Source organism: Penicillium crustosum, assembly GCF_028827405.1.
Source record: "Penicillium crustosum strain IBT 35664 chromosome Unknown utg000002l_segment0_segment0, whole genome shotgun sequence".
NCBI lineage: Eukaryota > Fungi > Ascomycota > Eurotiomycetes > Eurotiales > Aspergillaceae > Penicillium > Penicillium crustosum.
Window position 1 is genome coordinate 2,933,715 of NW_026623123.1, and position 14,594 is coordinate 2,948,308.

General features: G+C 48.4%; 2 protein-coding genes across 2 annotated transcripts; one reads left to right on the plus strand and one right to left on the minus strand.

Annotated features, from left to right (window-relative positions):
- Window positions 1–4,573: 4,573 nt before the first annotated feature.
- N7487_004616 (60S ribosomal protein eL34) lies at window positions 4,574–5,323 on the minus strand (the record flags this gene model as incomplete). Its single annotated transcript, XM_056872363.1, has 4 exons — window positions 4,574–4,762; window positions 4,976–5,099; window positions 5,225–5,238; window positions 5,300–5,323. 4 exons carry the CDS (start codon window positions 5,321–5,323, stop codon window positions 4,574–4,576), a joined length of 351 nt encoding a protein of 116 aa, XP_056730083.1.
- A 483-nt stretch (window positions 5,324–5,806) lies between these two features.
- prp8 (U4/U6-U5 snRNP complex subunit PRP8) lies at window positions 5,807–13,296 on the plus strand (the record flags this gene model as incomplete). The annotated part of the gene is made up of 2 exons (XM_056872364.1): window positions 5,807–6,245; window positions 6,266–13,296. 2 exons carry the CDS (start codon window positions 5,807–5,809, stop codon window positions 13,294–13,296), a joined length of 7,470 nt encoding a protein of 2,489 aa, XP_056730084.1.
- Window positions 13,297–14,594: the final 1,298 nt, after the last annotated feature.

Genomic DNA, 14,594 nt, shown 5'->3' on the forward strand with positions numbered 1-14,594 from the left:
GCCTCCTCCCTGCCAATGCATTAGCATTGCTCTTGTCCATAGCATGTACCATATGCTGTGTTGCTGACAATGCTTCATATGCTTGTACCGCGGTGTCTCAAGTGACAAGAATAGCCTCCAACCACAGTAAAAGGAAAATTTGCTGAGTGACCACCTGCACGTTTCCATAAATTGAGGCTGGGGATATTATCAAGGTCTTTTCTGCTAATGGAGTACAATAGAGCGCATTTACGCCCTTCTCCTTACTAGTCTTCCTTCTTTAGTCTCTCTCGACACCCAGGTTCTGTCCTTAGCTCACGCTGAGCAACCCCATCAACACCCCGCTATATCACTCTACCAACTGCTCCAGCAAGCCAGGGTGCTCGGGTGACGCGGAAATCCTTTGCAGCATCGGCAGAATCGGCAGCTGCATGTTGCCTTTCCCATGATCGTCTTTCCCCCCGGTCATTCCCCACTTCCCCTTTTGTCGGTATCCCAGAAGGACGGAATCTGATACCGTCGTTTTGAGCTAACAGATCGTGGAGAGGGCACAGACCTGTCTTTTAACCGGGGTGTATTCCCAAGTAACTCAACCCTGATAAGACTACAGACGATATATATGAGTTTAATTGTAGATATGCTATGATTAAGGCATGATATACTATGCTATATCATCAATTTCCTTCTCTAAGCTATGTAGTTCTATGCGGACATTTATCCACGTGCTAATCAAAAAGGTTCATAGTGCAATATCATAGCCATGGCAGGTTTGTGTGACAGGGAGATCGGTAATGACACCAGTGGGATTGGCCACATAAGCAACGTGGCCTACTATGTATTCTACGATGTTTGATGGATTACCACTTTTGTTTTTTTTAACAGATTTGTAGGTGTTATACCAATGGAAGATACATGTACGTACTAGGAAAGATACCGCTAGGGTATATGAAACTTGCATCTGTGGAGCGTACAGTGCAGTAGCCTTTGTACTGTAAGCAAGGTGATACTCACATTAACTAGATAGTATGTACCTGTGCCCTGTTATACAGGTGGTAGCTGCAATGCCGTTCACAATGCGGCTGAATATGCCAGTATCTAAAGTTGAGTTTCGAAGCTCCCGTACGGGCCGTGCCGATAGTGATTTATGTGTATTATTATATGATGCGTAAGATGTTTGTATTCTTCTCGAATTGGAGAATTGGAGGATTAAAATTAAGGGGTCTACTCCCAAGTGGTCCCCCCGGGGGTTTTGATATCACTTATTATTAATCTAGCCCTAACTACCTCCAGGGCTAGGGCTGGTATACGCTATGTACTTAGTGTGTACATACACTAATGTCCTCAACATCAATTTGTTAATACCCGCTTGGACCCTTCCCTAAACCAAACAGGGTATGAGACCCCCTCGTGACAGTCTGCAGGTCAACTAGTGACCTAGACTTTGAGTGGTTGTTCGTTGCTAGTACATATTGAGGGTGGAGTTGGACGTCCAAGCGACGGATGTGCGTCCCGCACTATTCTTTGCTAATCATATGGTAATATCACTAGCCCCCTTTGTTAAAGGAAGCTGAGCTTTTATGGTGAATCTTGCCTAGACTAGCAATGAACCCAATCAGTAATAGGAGCCCCTCCGGGATGGTGGCAACATCCCTCGAAAGCTGTATTCTCAGCTGTCCAATGTACTCTGTACTCTTTACCTTAGCCTTCTTTCTCTTTCCCTGTTTTGCCTGCTTTGATTTCTTTTTGACGTATATACCCATATGTCACGTGTATTCCCGTAATGCATGTCGTTGGAAAAGATCTTCATGCTGATCGTTGTGGAGAGGTCTTCCCTGCAGGGTAAAGGCAGCCAGTATCAATAGTCTCGATTGCAAGACTGAGCACCATCAGACACAGCCCCACTGTTCAACCCGAATCTGAAAATATCACGTTATAGGTTATAGATATCAAATTATCAAGTCGAGCCTGAGCCGGGTTCATCCTTTTGATCTATCAACTATCTCGGAAAGACAAATCGTGAACAGGGAGAAAGGGGTTCGTACTCTGTGGGTCTCTTCATTTTTAATCTGCATGACATCAATGTGGGTACAGAAATGCCACTTTTTGATATGTATGTACACAGAAGCCGGTAGGTTGCCCAGTCTGCTGGAATCCGGGATTGCAGACATATTCCAGTGCACGCCGGGAATTTTCTCTCAATATAAGTTACGTTGGAAGTAATTGGAAGAGATTCTATATTCGATATACAATATAGCACCAATGGCCATTTTCCTTTGTATTCTGACTTTCTATTCTTCTGGTGGAAACCGCACAAACCTCGCCCGTTGGGCGTTTGTGGGATGGAACGGCCCGGTTAGACAGCTGTCAATTCTGCATACGCTCGAGCTTTCTGTGACAAGCGCTAGCCCTCGGAGTGGATAGCTTTAGGGAGCAATGCGACACAGAACAATCGCCTGACCGCTTCTTGGACCGAACCCATTGTCTGTTGTCATCCGTGTTCCCGGGTCCCATCATGGCGGCTGCGAAAATTCCTCACCTCGTTGCTTTTTCGCAGCAAAAAATAAGAAAAAAAAAGTTTCGGATCCGGGCCGGCAATCTTTTCTATTGGCTCCTTCGAGGCACGGGAATTCAACGAATCGCAGCCGCCACGCACTTTACATATGCGCTACGTACTTAGTAAAACAACGCATGGAAGTAGAGGGATCAATCATTATTGGTACACCTTTAGCTGCTTCTTTCGCTATATATTGAGCTAGTGTAGACTACGTGGTACAGAGACACTAGATCTCCTCTTTAGAGATCTACTATCTTGTCACATGCCAACTCACGTTGTATGTTAACTGATAGCCATTACAGGATAGTCTGAGCATAATGCTATATTTTACTTTTGATTAAACCTTAAGGCTAAATGAAAATCCTTCTTATGTAGTACATGCACTTGGAATTATGGTCATGACCATAAGTTGGTCATAAATTCAGTCTATCTTCAGCCAATCTCATCTGCAGCCTCGAGGAGGTCAAGGCACAAAGGACCTGCAGGATGGAGCTCCTGCCTGAAAGGGCAATTCAAGGTATCTGCCATCAAGAATAATTATGCCACTATACAGCAGCATAATTCTTTTCCCGTTGATTTCCGATAGAGTGCAGCAAGAATAATTCTTTTTTATTGCGATTCCCGTGTCTCGAATATATATTCAGATCCAGGTAACATATTGCGTTGCAGCTTTTTTTATAGAACCATTTTTGGGCAATAAACCTTCAAACTAGATGAAATATTGTACAATGAAGCACCTGAGAGCCTTGCCAACAAGCGGTGTCATTTAACTCTAGCCCTAATGCATGACTGGTTGGGGTCTCAATCCGTTGAGTCAAACTCTGCGGATAAAAATGCCTGCCCACAATGACTAGCACGACATTCGATTGTTGTTTACAGTAGTAGTTAATAGTAAGGAGACTTATGCCCCCCCTGTCAGCTATGCTTTGGAGGCTACGAGGCGTAGTTGCTTGGCGAAGGCACACTGGTTTACTGATTGACACACTGGCGTACTGGCTATATCTCGACCAAGTCATAGATACATAAACATGAAATTTACAGATTGCTCAGGTGCACTATAGAATTTCTTATGACATACACAATATCCCCTGCCTACTTGTGTTGACATTAGAAGATGGGTATCATAGAGGTGATGCCCAAGTTCTTCTTTTTATGCTGGAGAAAGCGTTAATATATACATATGTAGATAGAATTCCACCCGCAGCAAAAGAAAATCCAGATCAAACAAAGCCTTGAGTTGTCTATGGATTAATTGATTGCGAAGAAGACGGTTGGGCTTCTATCAAATCGGAAACTATGCTCAATATAGGCATAATATATAACGAGGGCTTGAGCCGCTAGGCACCATACAGACCCACAGCTCACTATATAGTGTCTGGTTTCATTGTAGGAAAATATCCACCTAATACAGAGTGCTAGGTTGACCTGGCTTAGCCATATTTTACTCACACCCAAAAAAACAAGGCCTAGATCAATTGACCAGACCATGTGGGGTTCCAATCCCGCGTAGAATGTACATTCCATGAAGGGTACTAGCGCAGCTATAAATGAGATCGACACCTAAATATACTTTAGCACTGGAGACTAGGCGAATTACGATGACCAAACACAACCCTGGAGAATGTCTTTGGTTTACCCAGCGACAACTACGTTTTGTCTGAGCCCGAGGGCGTCTATACATGTTGTTGATCTGAAAGATCTTTCCAACCCCCCACCATGAACTTACCCAAATGCGTCATCACAGCTAGAGATCGAGTGCCACGATTGCTGACCGGGACAGACACGATATGTACGAGGCTTCCATCCGGGAAGCAGATTCAAGACACCACGGAGATAATTTCAGACAACTTGATTCGACATGTCAGGGAATCTCTCATGAAGATAAATGAAATTGATTCATTTGCTGAGCCCCGAGCCTTTTTTTGGACTCGCGTGCTAGCTGTTCCTGTTCATCTTTAATATTTTAAGAGAACCATTCCCAGCCGTTTTTCCCATAACGTTCGCTCCACCGTGAAAGGACAACACCGACAAAAAGCACGCTTAGCGCTTGGCGGCCTTCTGCTGGGACTCCTTGAGGACCTTCTTGACGATCTTCTGCTCCTCAATCAGGAAGGCACGCACAATGCGGTCCTTGACACAGCCAGCGCAGCGAGAGCCACCGTAGGCACGGCTGACATTCTTCTTGGGGCGAGAGATCTGAGAGTACTCGCGGGGGCGGAGGGCAGGGATCTGTAAAAAAAAAATTATTATTAGTCGATCCGATTCCGAAAATTCAGCGAGACGGTCGTATGGAGATTGTAGCGTTTCGATTGGCCATTCGTTCGCACACCTGTCCATCCAGACAGAGTTTTTTTTCCAAGTCGTTCGGTTGGCCCACACGTAATCGCACACATCCCACACAACCGTTCAAAAATGCATTGGGGACGCCAGAGGAGTACTCACACCGGGGAGCTTGATGCCGCAGTCACCGCACTTGGGAGCAGTACCCTTCTTCTTCAGGTGAAGGTAACGGAGCTCACCGCCGGGGGTCTTGACGATGCGAACCTTGTTGGACCGCGTGTTGTACCTATTGAAAGCAAAAAAATCCGTCAATAACTCGTTCGAAAAGGTGATAGTCATTCCGCTACTAGAATCATCGTATAGATCATGGTCGTGCGAGGGAATGGTCTTTGAGGGAATTTTGAAACGTACGGGTTCCGGCGGCGCTGAAAATCGAGAAGAGTCAGATCAATAATTTTCCAGTCTGGATTTTCTCGTAGAACTCACGTATTGCAGTCTGTTGTTGGTCATCTTGACTGTACTTGAACTGGTCAAGGGCGGCAGTTGTCGGAGTTGTCGTGAAGCAGAGTGAAATATGTCGAGATGGGTTTGTGTGGGTTTCTGCTTCAGCCGACGCTAGCGCAGATTTGGCGAGGTTGCGCTAGTCCCAATGCGGAATAGTGCCAGTCGGAGCCGCCACTTCTCAAAGTTCGACGGAGACAAGGAGCAGAGATAGTCACATCGCGTATGGGATCGTGGATCTCTATCTTTGTCGCGTTTGTATCTTAATCTTCTATCTCCCCATCACCAAGCTTTTTTTTTCTCTCTCTCAGTTGTATTTCTTTTTTTTTTTACTAGCTGCAAGTCTTGCTACACATGACCTTCAACCTGGCTTGACGCGACTTGGAACCAACACAACCTCTACGAGGGAGGGTTCCATCCATCAATCACCATCATGGCATCAGTGCCTCCCCCTCCTCCTCCCCTCCAGGATGGGGTGCAGCTCCCCCCTCCATGCCAATGGCGCCGCCGCCCCCGGGCTACCAGCCGCCGGCCGACCCGAACGTCGCAAAATTTGCGCAGAAGAAAAATGAATGGCTGCGCACGCAACGAAATCGGTTCGGTGAGAAGCGCAAAGCAGGATTTGTCGAGACACAAAAGGCCGATATGCCACCAGAGCATCTGCGGAAAATTGTGCGAGATATCGGTGATGTTTCGCAGAAGAAATTCACCAACGAGAAGCGGAGCTATCTCGGTGCGCTCAAGTTCATGCCTCATGCCGTCCTGAAGCTATTGGAAAACATGCCCATGCCTTGGGAGTCAGCAAGAGAAGTCAAGGTACTTTATCACGTCAACGGATGTCTGACTTTAGTCAATGAGACACCGCGTGTCATCGAGCCTGTCTTTCACGCCCAGTGGGCAACGATGTGGATGTGCATGCGTCGGGAGAAAAGTGACCGGAGACACTTCAAGCGGATGCGTTTCCCCCGTTTGATGACGAGGAACCACCTCTTTCATGGTCGGAAAACATCGAAGATGTCGAACCTTTGGAGCCCATTCAGATGGAACTGGATGAGCTCGAAGATGCGGCAGTTTATGAATGGCTCTATGACCACCGCCCCCTTCTCGATACCCCCCACGTGAATGGTCCTAGCTACAAGAAATGGAATTTGTCTCTTCCCCAGATGGCGACTCTCCATCGTCTCAGTCACCAGATCCTGAGTGATGTTGTCGACCAAAACTACTATCACATGTTCGACTTGAACAGCTTCTTCACAGCCAAGGCTCTTAACGTCGCCATTCCCGGTGGACCCCGTTTTGAGCCCTTGTACAAAGATATCGATCCTAATGACGAAGATTTCAGCGAGTTCAACGCCATTGACCGCATCATCTTCCGTGCCCCGATTCGAACTGAGTACCGAGTCACCTTCCCTTTCCTCTACAATACCCTACCTCGAAGCGTCAAGGTCGCTTGGTACTCCCATCCCCAGGTGGTCTACGTTCGCACCGAGGACCCTAATTTGCCGGCTTTCTATTTCGACCCCGTCATCAACCCGATCTCCTCCCGCTCCGTCGCGCCTAAAAATATCACCGTCAGTCACGAGGACGAAATCTTCGGGCCTGGCAATAATGAAGACGACGAATTTGAGCTTCCGGGTGAGGTCCAGCCCTTCTTTGATGACGAAGAGCTTTACACATCCGACACTGCGTCAGCCATCGCTCTGTGGTGGGCCCCTCACCCATTCGATAAGAGATCTGGCAAAATGGTTCGTGCGCAGGATGTGCCGCTGGTCAAACAATGGTACTTGGAGCACTGCCCCCAGGGTCAGCCTGTCAAGGTCCGAGTTTCGTACCAGAAGATGCTCAAAACCTACGTTCTCAACGAATTGCACAAGGGAACACCCAAAGCCCAGAGCAAGCAGAACCTCATGAAGACTCTCAAATCCACAAAGTTCTTCCAGCAAACAACGATCGACTGGGTTGAGGCTGGTTTGCAAGTTTGTCGCCAGGGTTTCAACATGCTGAATCTGTTGATTCACCGCAAGAATTTGACTTATCTCCATCTTGATTACAACTTCAACCTCAAGCCTGTTAAGACATTGACCACCAAGGAGCGTAAGAAGTCTCGCTTCGGAAATGCTTTCCACTTGATGCGTGAAATTCTTCGTTTGACTAAGCTCATCGTCGATGCCCAAGTTCAATACCGTCTGGGTAACATCGATGCCTTCCAACTCGCAGATGGTATTCTTTATGCCTTCAACCACGTGGGTCAGCTTACCGGTATGTATCGGTACAAGTATAAGCTTATGCACCAGATCCGTTCCTGCAAGGACCTAAAACATTTGATTTACTACCGATTTAACTCTGGCCCCGTTGGTAAGGGTCCTGGATGTGGTTTCTGGGCACCCGCTTGGCGAGTTTGGCTTTTCTTCATGCGTGGTATCATTCCCCTGCTTGAGCGCTGGCTTGGAAACCTGCTTTCTCGCCAGTTTGAAGGTCGTCACAGCAAGGGCGTTGCCAAAACCGTCACCAAGCAGCGTGTGGAATCTCACTTCGATCTCGAATTGCGTGCCTCGGTCATGGCCGATCTTATGGACATGATGCCCGAGGGTATCAAGCAAAACAAGGTCAACGTGGTTTTGCAACATCTATCAGAGGCCTGGAGATGTTGGAAGAGTAACATTCCATGGAAGGTTCCCGGCCTGCCCGCACCGATTGAGAACATCATTCTTCGTTACGTCAAAAGCAAGGCCGACTGGTGGATTTCTGTCGCTCATTACAACCGAGAGCGAATTCGCCGCGGTGCCACAGTTGACAAGACTGTCGCAAAGAAGAACCTTGGTCGACTCACGCGTCTCTGGCTCAAGTCCGAGCAAGAACGTCAGCACAACTATTTGAAGGACGGCCCTTACGTTTCATCTGAAGAGGCGGTTGCAATTTACACCACCATGGTTCACTGGTTGGAGTCTCGCAAGTTCTCCCCGATTCCGTTCCCCAGTGTTTCCTACAAGCACGACACCAAAATCCTGATCCTTGCACTTGAGCGACTGCGCGAGTCGTACTCTGTGAAGGGTAGACTGAACCAAACCCAGCGAGAGGAGCTGGCTCTTATTGAACAGGCCTACGATTCCCCCGGCACAACCTTGGCGAGAATCAAGCGATTCCTCCTGACACAGAGAGCGTTCAAGGAGGTCAAGATCGACATGAACGATAATTACAACAACATCAACCCTGTCTACGATATTGAGCCTATCGAAAAGATCACCGACGCTTATTTGGATCAGTACCTTTGGTACCAAGCGGAGCAGCGCCATCTCTTCCCTGCTTGGATCAAGCCCTCCGACTCCGAGGTTCCTCCCCTACTCACATACAAGTGGACACAGGGCATCAACAACCTGTCCAATGTCTGGGAGACTGCCGATGGCGAGACGAACGTGATGATCGAGACTGAGCTGTCCAAGGTCTACGAGAAGATTGATATCACTCTGCTGAACCGACTGCTCCGTTTGATCATGGACCACAACCTGGCTGACTACATCACATCAAAGAACAATGTTCAGCTCAGCTATAAGGACATGAACCACACCAACAGCTATGGTATGATTCGCGGTCTCCAGTTCTCGGGCTTCGTGTTCCAATACTACGGCTTGATGATTGATTTGTTGCTACTTGGTTTACAAAGAGCCAGTGAGATGGCCGGTCCTCCGGGAAGTCCCAACGATTTCTTGCAATTCAGAGATCGAGCCACTGAGACAAGACACCCCATCCGTCTGTACACCCGTTACGTTGACAAGATCTGGGTCTTCTTCCGATTCCAGGCCGATGACTCCCGTGACCTGATTCAGCGGTTCTTGACCGAGAATCCCGACCCTAACTTCGAGAACGTCATTGGCTACAAGAATAAGAAGTGCTGGCCTCGCGATTGTCGTATGCGCTTGATGCGTCACGACGTCAACCTTGGTCGTGCGGTTTTCTGGGACATGAAGAACCGCCTCCCAAGATCCATCACCACCATTGACTGGGATGATACATTCGCCAGCGTGTACAGTAAGGACAACCCCAACTTGCTGTTCTCGATGAATGGATTCGAAGTCCGGATTCTTCCCAAGATGCGGAACATGAACGAAGAATTTTCGGTCAAAGACAGTGTCTGGTCTCTAGTTGATAATGCTACCAAGGAACGTACGGCACATGCTTTCCTTCAGGTTACTGAAGAGGATGTTCAAAAGTTCAATAACCGTATCCGACAAATCCTTATGTCCTCTGGTTCGACCACATTCACCAAGATTGCCAACAAGTGGAACACTGCTCTAATTGCTCTTTTCACTTACTACCGCGAGGCTGCTGTGTCCACTGTCAACCTTCTCGATACTATCGTGAAATGTGAAACGAAGATCCAGACTCGAGTTAAGATTGGTCTGAACTCTAAGATGCCGTCTCGTTTCCCTCCTGCGGTCTTCTACACCCCCAAGGAGCTTGGAGGTCTTGGTATGATCTCAGGATCTCACATCCTCATCCCCACCAGTGATAAGCGCTGGTCCAAGCAGACGGATACTGGTATCACCCACTTCCGAGCGGGTATGTCTCATGACGAGGAAACATTGATTCCGAATATCTTCCGGTACATCATTCCCTGGGAAGCCGAGTTCATTGACTCTCAGCGTGTTTGGATGGAGTACTCGCAGAAGCGTATGGAAGCCCAGCAGCAGAACCGCCGCCTGACCCTGGAGGATCTAGAGGACAGCTGGGATCGTGGTCTTCCCCGTATCAATACGCTCTTCCAGAAGGATCGCAGTACTCTCAGTTTCGATAAGGGCTTCCGCCTCCGCGCCGAGTTCAAGCAATACCAGCTGATGAAGAGCAATCCGTTCTGGTGGACTAGCCAGCGACACGACGGTAAACTCTGGAACCTCAATGCTTACCGCACTGATGTTATCCAAGCCTTGGGTGGTGTCGAAACAATTCTCGAGCACACCTTGTTTAAGGCGACAGCTTTCCCATCCTGGGAAGGTTTGTTCTGGGAAAAAGCGTGTCTTGCTAAGGGAACCCGTCTCTTGCGATACGATGGTACTGAGATCAATGTCGAGGATGTGCGCGAAGGTGACCAGCTTTTGGGTCCCGACGGAGAGCCTCGCCGTGCATTCAACATAGTGAATGGCATCGACCGCCTGTACCGCGTCAAGATTGGTGGCGAGAAAGAAGATCTTGTGGTGACGCCGAATCACATTCTAGTGCTGTATCGAGAGGAGGCCTCCAAGGGTCCCCAAAGCTCGGAAAGACAAACAGTGGAGATCACTGCTGCCGAGTTTGCTGGCCTTTCCACCGAGGAAAGAAGCCTGTATAGTGCCTTCACATCTCCTGCGGTTGAAAAGGGCGCCGAAAGCCCAGCTTCTCAACTGCACAGTTTCAAGATCGAGAGCATTAGCCTCGAATCTGAGAAGACAGAATGGGCTGGTTTCCGAGTCGACAAAGATCAGCTTTACCTGCGCTATGACCGCCTTGTCCTCCACAACAGTGGTTTCGAAGAAAGTATGAAGTTCAAGAAGCTCACGAACGCTCAACGGTCCGGTTTGAACCAGATTCCCAACCGTCGATTCACCCTCTGGTGGTCGCCGACCATCAACCGTGCCAACGTCTACGTTGGTTTCCAGGTGCAACTTGATTTGACTGGTATCTTCTTGCACGGCAAGATTCCCACTCTAAAAATCTCGTTGATTCAGATTTTCCGTGCCCATTTGTGGCAGAAGATTCACGAATCCGTGGTTATGGATTTGTGTCAAGTCCTGGATCAAGAATTAGAGCAGCTTGGCATCGAGGCCGTTCAAAAGGAGACTATTCACCCACGTAAATCTTACAAGATGAACAGCTCTTGTGCGGATATCCTGCTCTTTGCGACGAACAAATGGAATGTCACCCGACCTTCGCTTGTCTTCGATACTAAGGACGTGTACGAGCCGACTACGACAAACAAGTTCTGGATCGACGTGCAGCTCAGATATGGTGACTACGATTCTCACGATATTGAGCGGTACGTTCGTGCTAAGTACCTTGACTACACCACGGACAGCATGAGTATCTATCCTTCCGCCACCGGATTGATGATTGGCGTTGATCTTGCATACAACCTCTTCTCGGCTTACGGACAGTACTTCCCAGGCCTCAAGACTCTGGTTCAGCAGGCTATGGCTAAGATCATGAAAGCTAACCCAGCTTTGTATGTCTTGCGTGAGCGTATCCGCAAGGGTCTCCAGCTGTATGCCTCGGAGAGTAGCCAAGAGTTCCTCAACTCTCAGAACTACTCCGAGCTCTTCAGCCCGCAGATTCAGCTCTTTATCGACGACACTAACGTGTACCGTGTCACGATCCACAAGACCTTTGAGGGTAACTTGACCACAAAGCCCATTAACGGTGCAATCTTCATCTTCAACCCTCGGACTGGACAGCTTTTCCTGAAGATCATCCACACCAGTGTCTGGGCAGGCCAAAAGCGTCTGGGTCAGTTGGCCAAGTGGAAGACAGCCGAAGAAGTTGCAGCTCTTATTCGGTCTCTCCCCGTGGAAGAGCAACCGAAGCAACTCATTGTCACCCGTAAGGGTCTTCTTGATCCTCTCGAGGTCCACCTGCTCGATTTCCCTAACATCTCCATTCGTGCCTCTGAGCTCCAGCTTCCATTCCAGGCCGCCATGAAGGTCGAGAAATTGGCCGATATGATTCTCCGTGCCACCGAGCCTCAGATGGTACTTTTCAACTTGTATGATGAGTGGCTCAAGTCTATCTCCCCGTACACTGCCTTTTCTCGACTCATTCTCATTCTTCGGGCTCTTCACGTCAACATCGATAAAGCCAAGATCATTCTTCGCCCCGATAAGACTGTTATCACTCAAGAACACCACATCTGGCCATCCCTGTCTGATGAGGACTGGATTAAGGTCGAAGTGCAGTTGCGTGATCTGATCTTGAACGACTATGGCAAGAAGAACAACGTCAACGTACAGAGCTTGACCAGTAGCGAAGTCCGTGATATTATCTTGGGTATGGAGATTAGTGCGCCTTCCCTGCAGCGACAGCAGGCGGCGGAGATCGAGAAGCAGCAAGAAGAGCAGAAGCAGCTTACTGCTGTGACGACCAAGACTCAAAACGCTCGTGGTGAGGACATCATCGTCACCACTACGTCTCAGTACGAACAGCAATCATTTGCATCTAAGACAGAGTGGCGTACTCGTGCAATCGCAACCTCCAACCTCCGGACGAGGTCCAACAACATCTATGTCTCCTCTGACGACATTCGGGACGATGGCTACACCTACATCATGCCCAAGAACGTCCTCAAGCGATTCATCACCATCGCCGATCTCCGAGTGCAGGTCACGGGTTACATCTACGGAAGCTCTCCCCCAGACAATGATCAGGTCAAGGAGGTCCGCACTATTGTCATGATCCCCCAAGTGGGTAACACTCGGGACGTCCAGCTGCCACACCAATTGCCGCAGCACGACTATCTCCAAAATTTGGAGCCACTCGGTATCATCCATACGGTTTCTGGCAATGAGCCGCCGTACATGTCTGCGGCAGATGTCACACATCACGCACGCCTCATGAACGCGCATCCTTCGTGGGATAAGAAGACCGTGACCATGACTGTCTCTTTCACTCCTGGATCAGTTTCGCTTGCCGCTTGGGGTCTCACTCCGGCGGGCTACAAGTGGGGCGCAGAGAACAAGGACACCACCTCCGATCAGCCCCAAGGCTTCTCTACCAACATGGGTGAGAAGTGTCAGCTGCTCCTCAGTGACAAGATCCGCGGCTATTTCCTTGTGCCGGAGGATAATGTTTGGAACTATAGCTTTATGGGCAGCTCATTTGGTAGCGTGGAGAAGAGACCTATCTACGTCAAGATCGACACTCCGCTTAGGTTCTACGATGACCAACACCGTCCCCTGCACTTCCAAAACTTCGCTGAGCTCGAGGACATCTGGGTTGACCGGTCTGACAACTTTGCTTAAAATGTGCAGCCGATCAGGCCCACAATCATCTTTTTTATTTTCCAAGCGTTTGTCTTTTTTGTACTCTTTTCCTTTTTCTTTCTTTTCGGTTCTTGTATCACGACAACCATAATTCATGTATTGCAGCGAGAACCTAGGAAAAAGGCCGGTGTGGATTTGTACAGTACGAGTTTCCTTTTGCGAATACATTCCCTGTTCACATCAATTGTCTTTTTTATTTCTATAATCAGTTAATAAGTCCCCCTGTAAGTATACGAGAATGCGGTTGGGTTCGGAATGCACTAGTTTGCATCACCCTATAAAGATTGCCGCGACGTATGTGCCTAAGCAGGCGCCCAACAGAACTATAGAACTCAGCCGAAGGTCCGAAGGAAATAGAAAAAGGAATATATATATATCTCTATCTAGCTATGCATCTATTGAAATCGAGGTCAGCCTAAGCTCCCCGCTTTGATGCATCAGACCTTTTTTTCTATTGATGACGGCCCGCATGCAGCTAGCACATTTCGGCAGTCCTTCCGAATCACATCTCCTGATCTTCCATTCGACAAATTCAACAAATCCAACAGGGTGTGCGAAAGGGTAAGAGAGGAGTGTGGCTGGGAAAATAAGTGATGTGACTCAACTTAACCCTCATCTCCTCCAATGATCTATTGCGATTATTATAATGCCTTTCTTCCAACCACGTTGAACTCTGTCAAGCCCAAACGCCAATCTTGTTTTCGGGTATATGTTTCACCCCCCTGTTCTCTTGTTCTATTCTATTGGACATATGTGATTGACTCCCGCAGGCCTTTGCTCCGAAGAAACCCGGTGCAATAGAATAGCTTGCCATCGCTTACTCGACTAGCCTGTACCGTCTCAATCAGCCGATACGATTTGTCCACCTCTTTTCCCAGCAACATGGCGCTGTTGCATGGAAGATCCGTCCAACAAATGAGCTCTTTGATTTGCTATGTCCCCGAAGTCTGACAGGCTTCACCTGTCTGCCGTGTCTTTTTTTGCCATGGCTCTTCACTTTTGACCCTGGACTTACCCTGGTCCCATATTTTGCATTTAGTGTTTACCCCCACCATTAATAACCGCTTTGCCAACAATGCTTTCGGGGGAGGTTCTACCGCTTCGAAGGGTTTTTTTGAACCCCTCCCCTTGGTGTTGGGAGTCTGTGCGAAAGCAAAGGGAGAAGAACACCTATGGAGGCCGGAAAGATGGGATACAACCTGCCTATCGCGAAATAGTTGATGATTCAGAATGCTCTTGCAGTCCGGTCCACTGGATACTGATAGAATCAGCCCGGC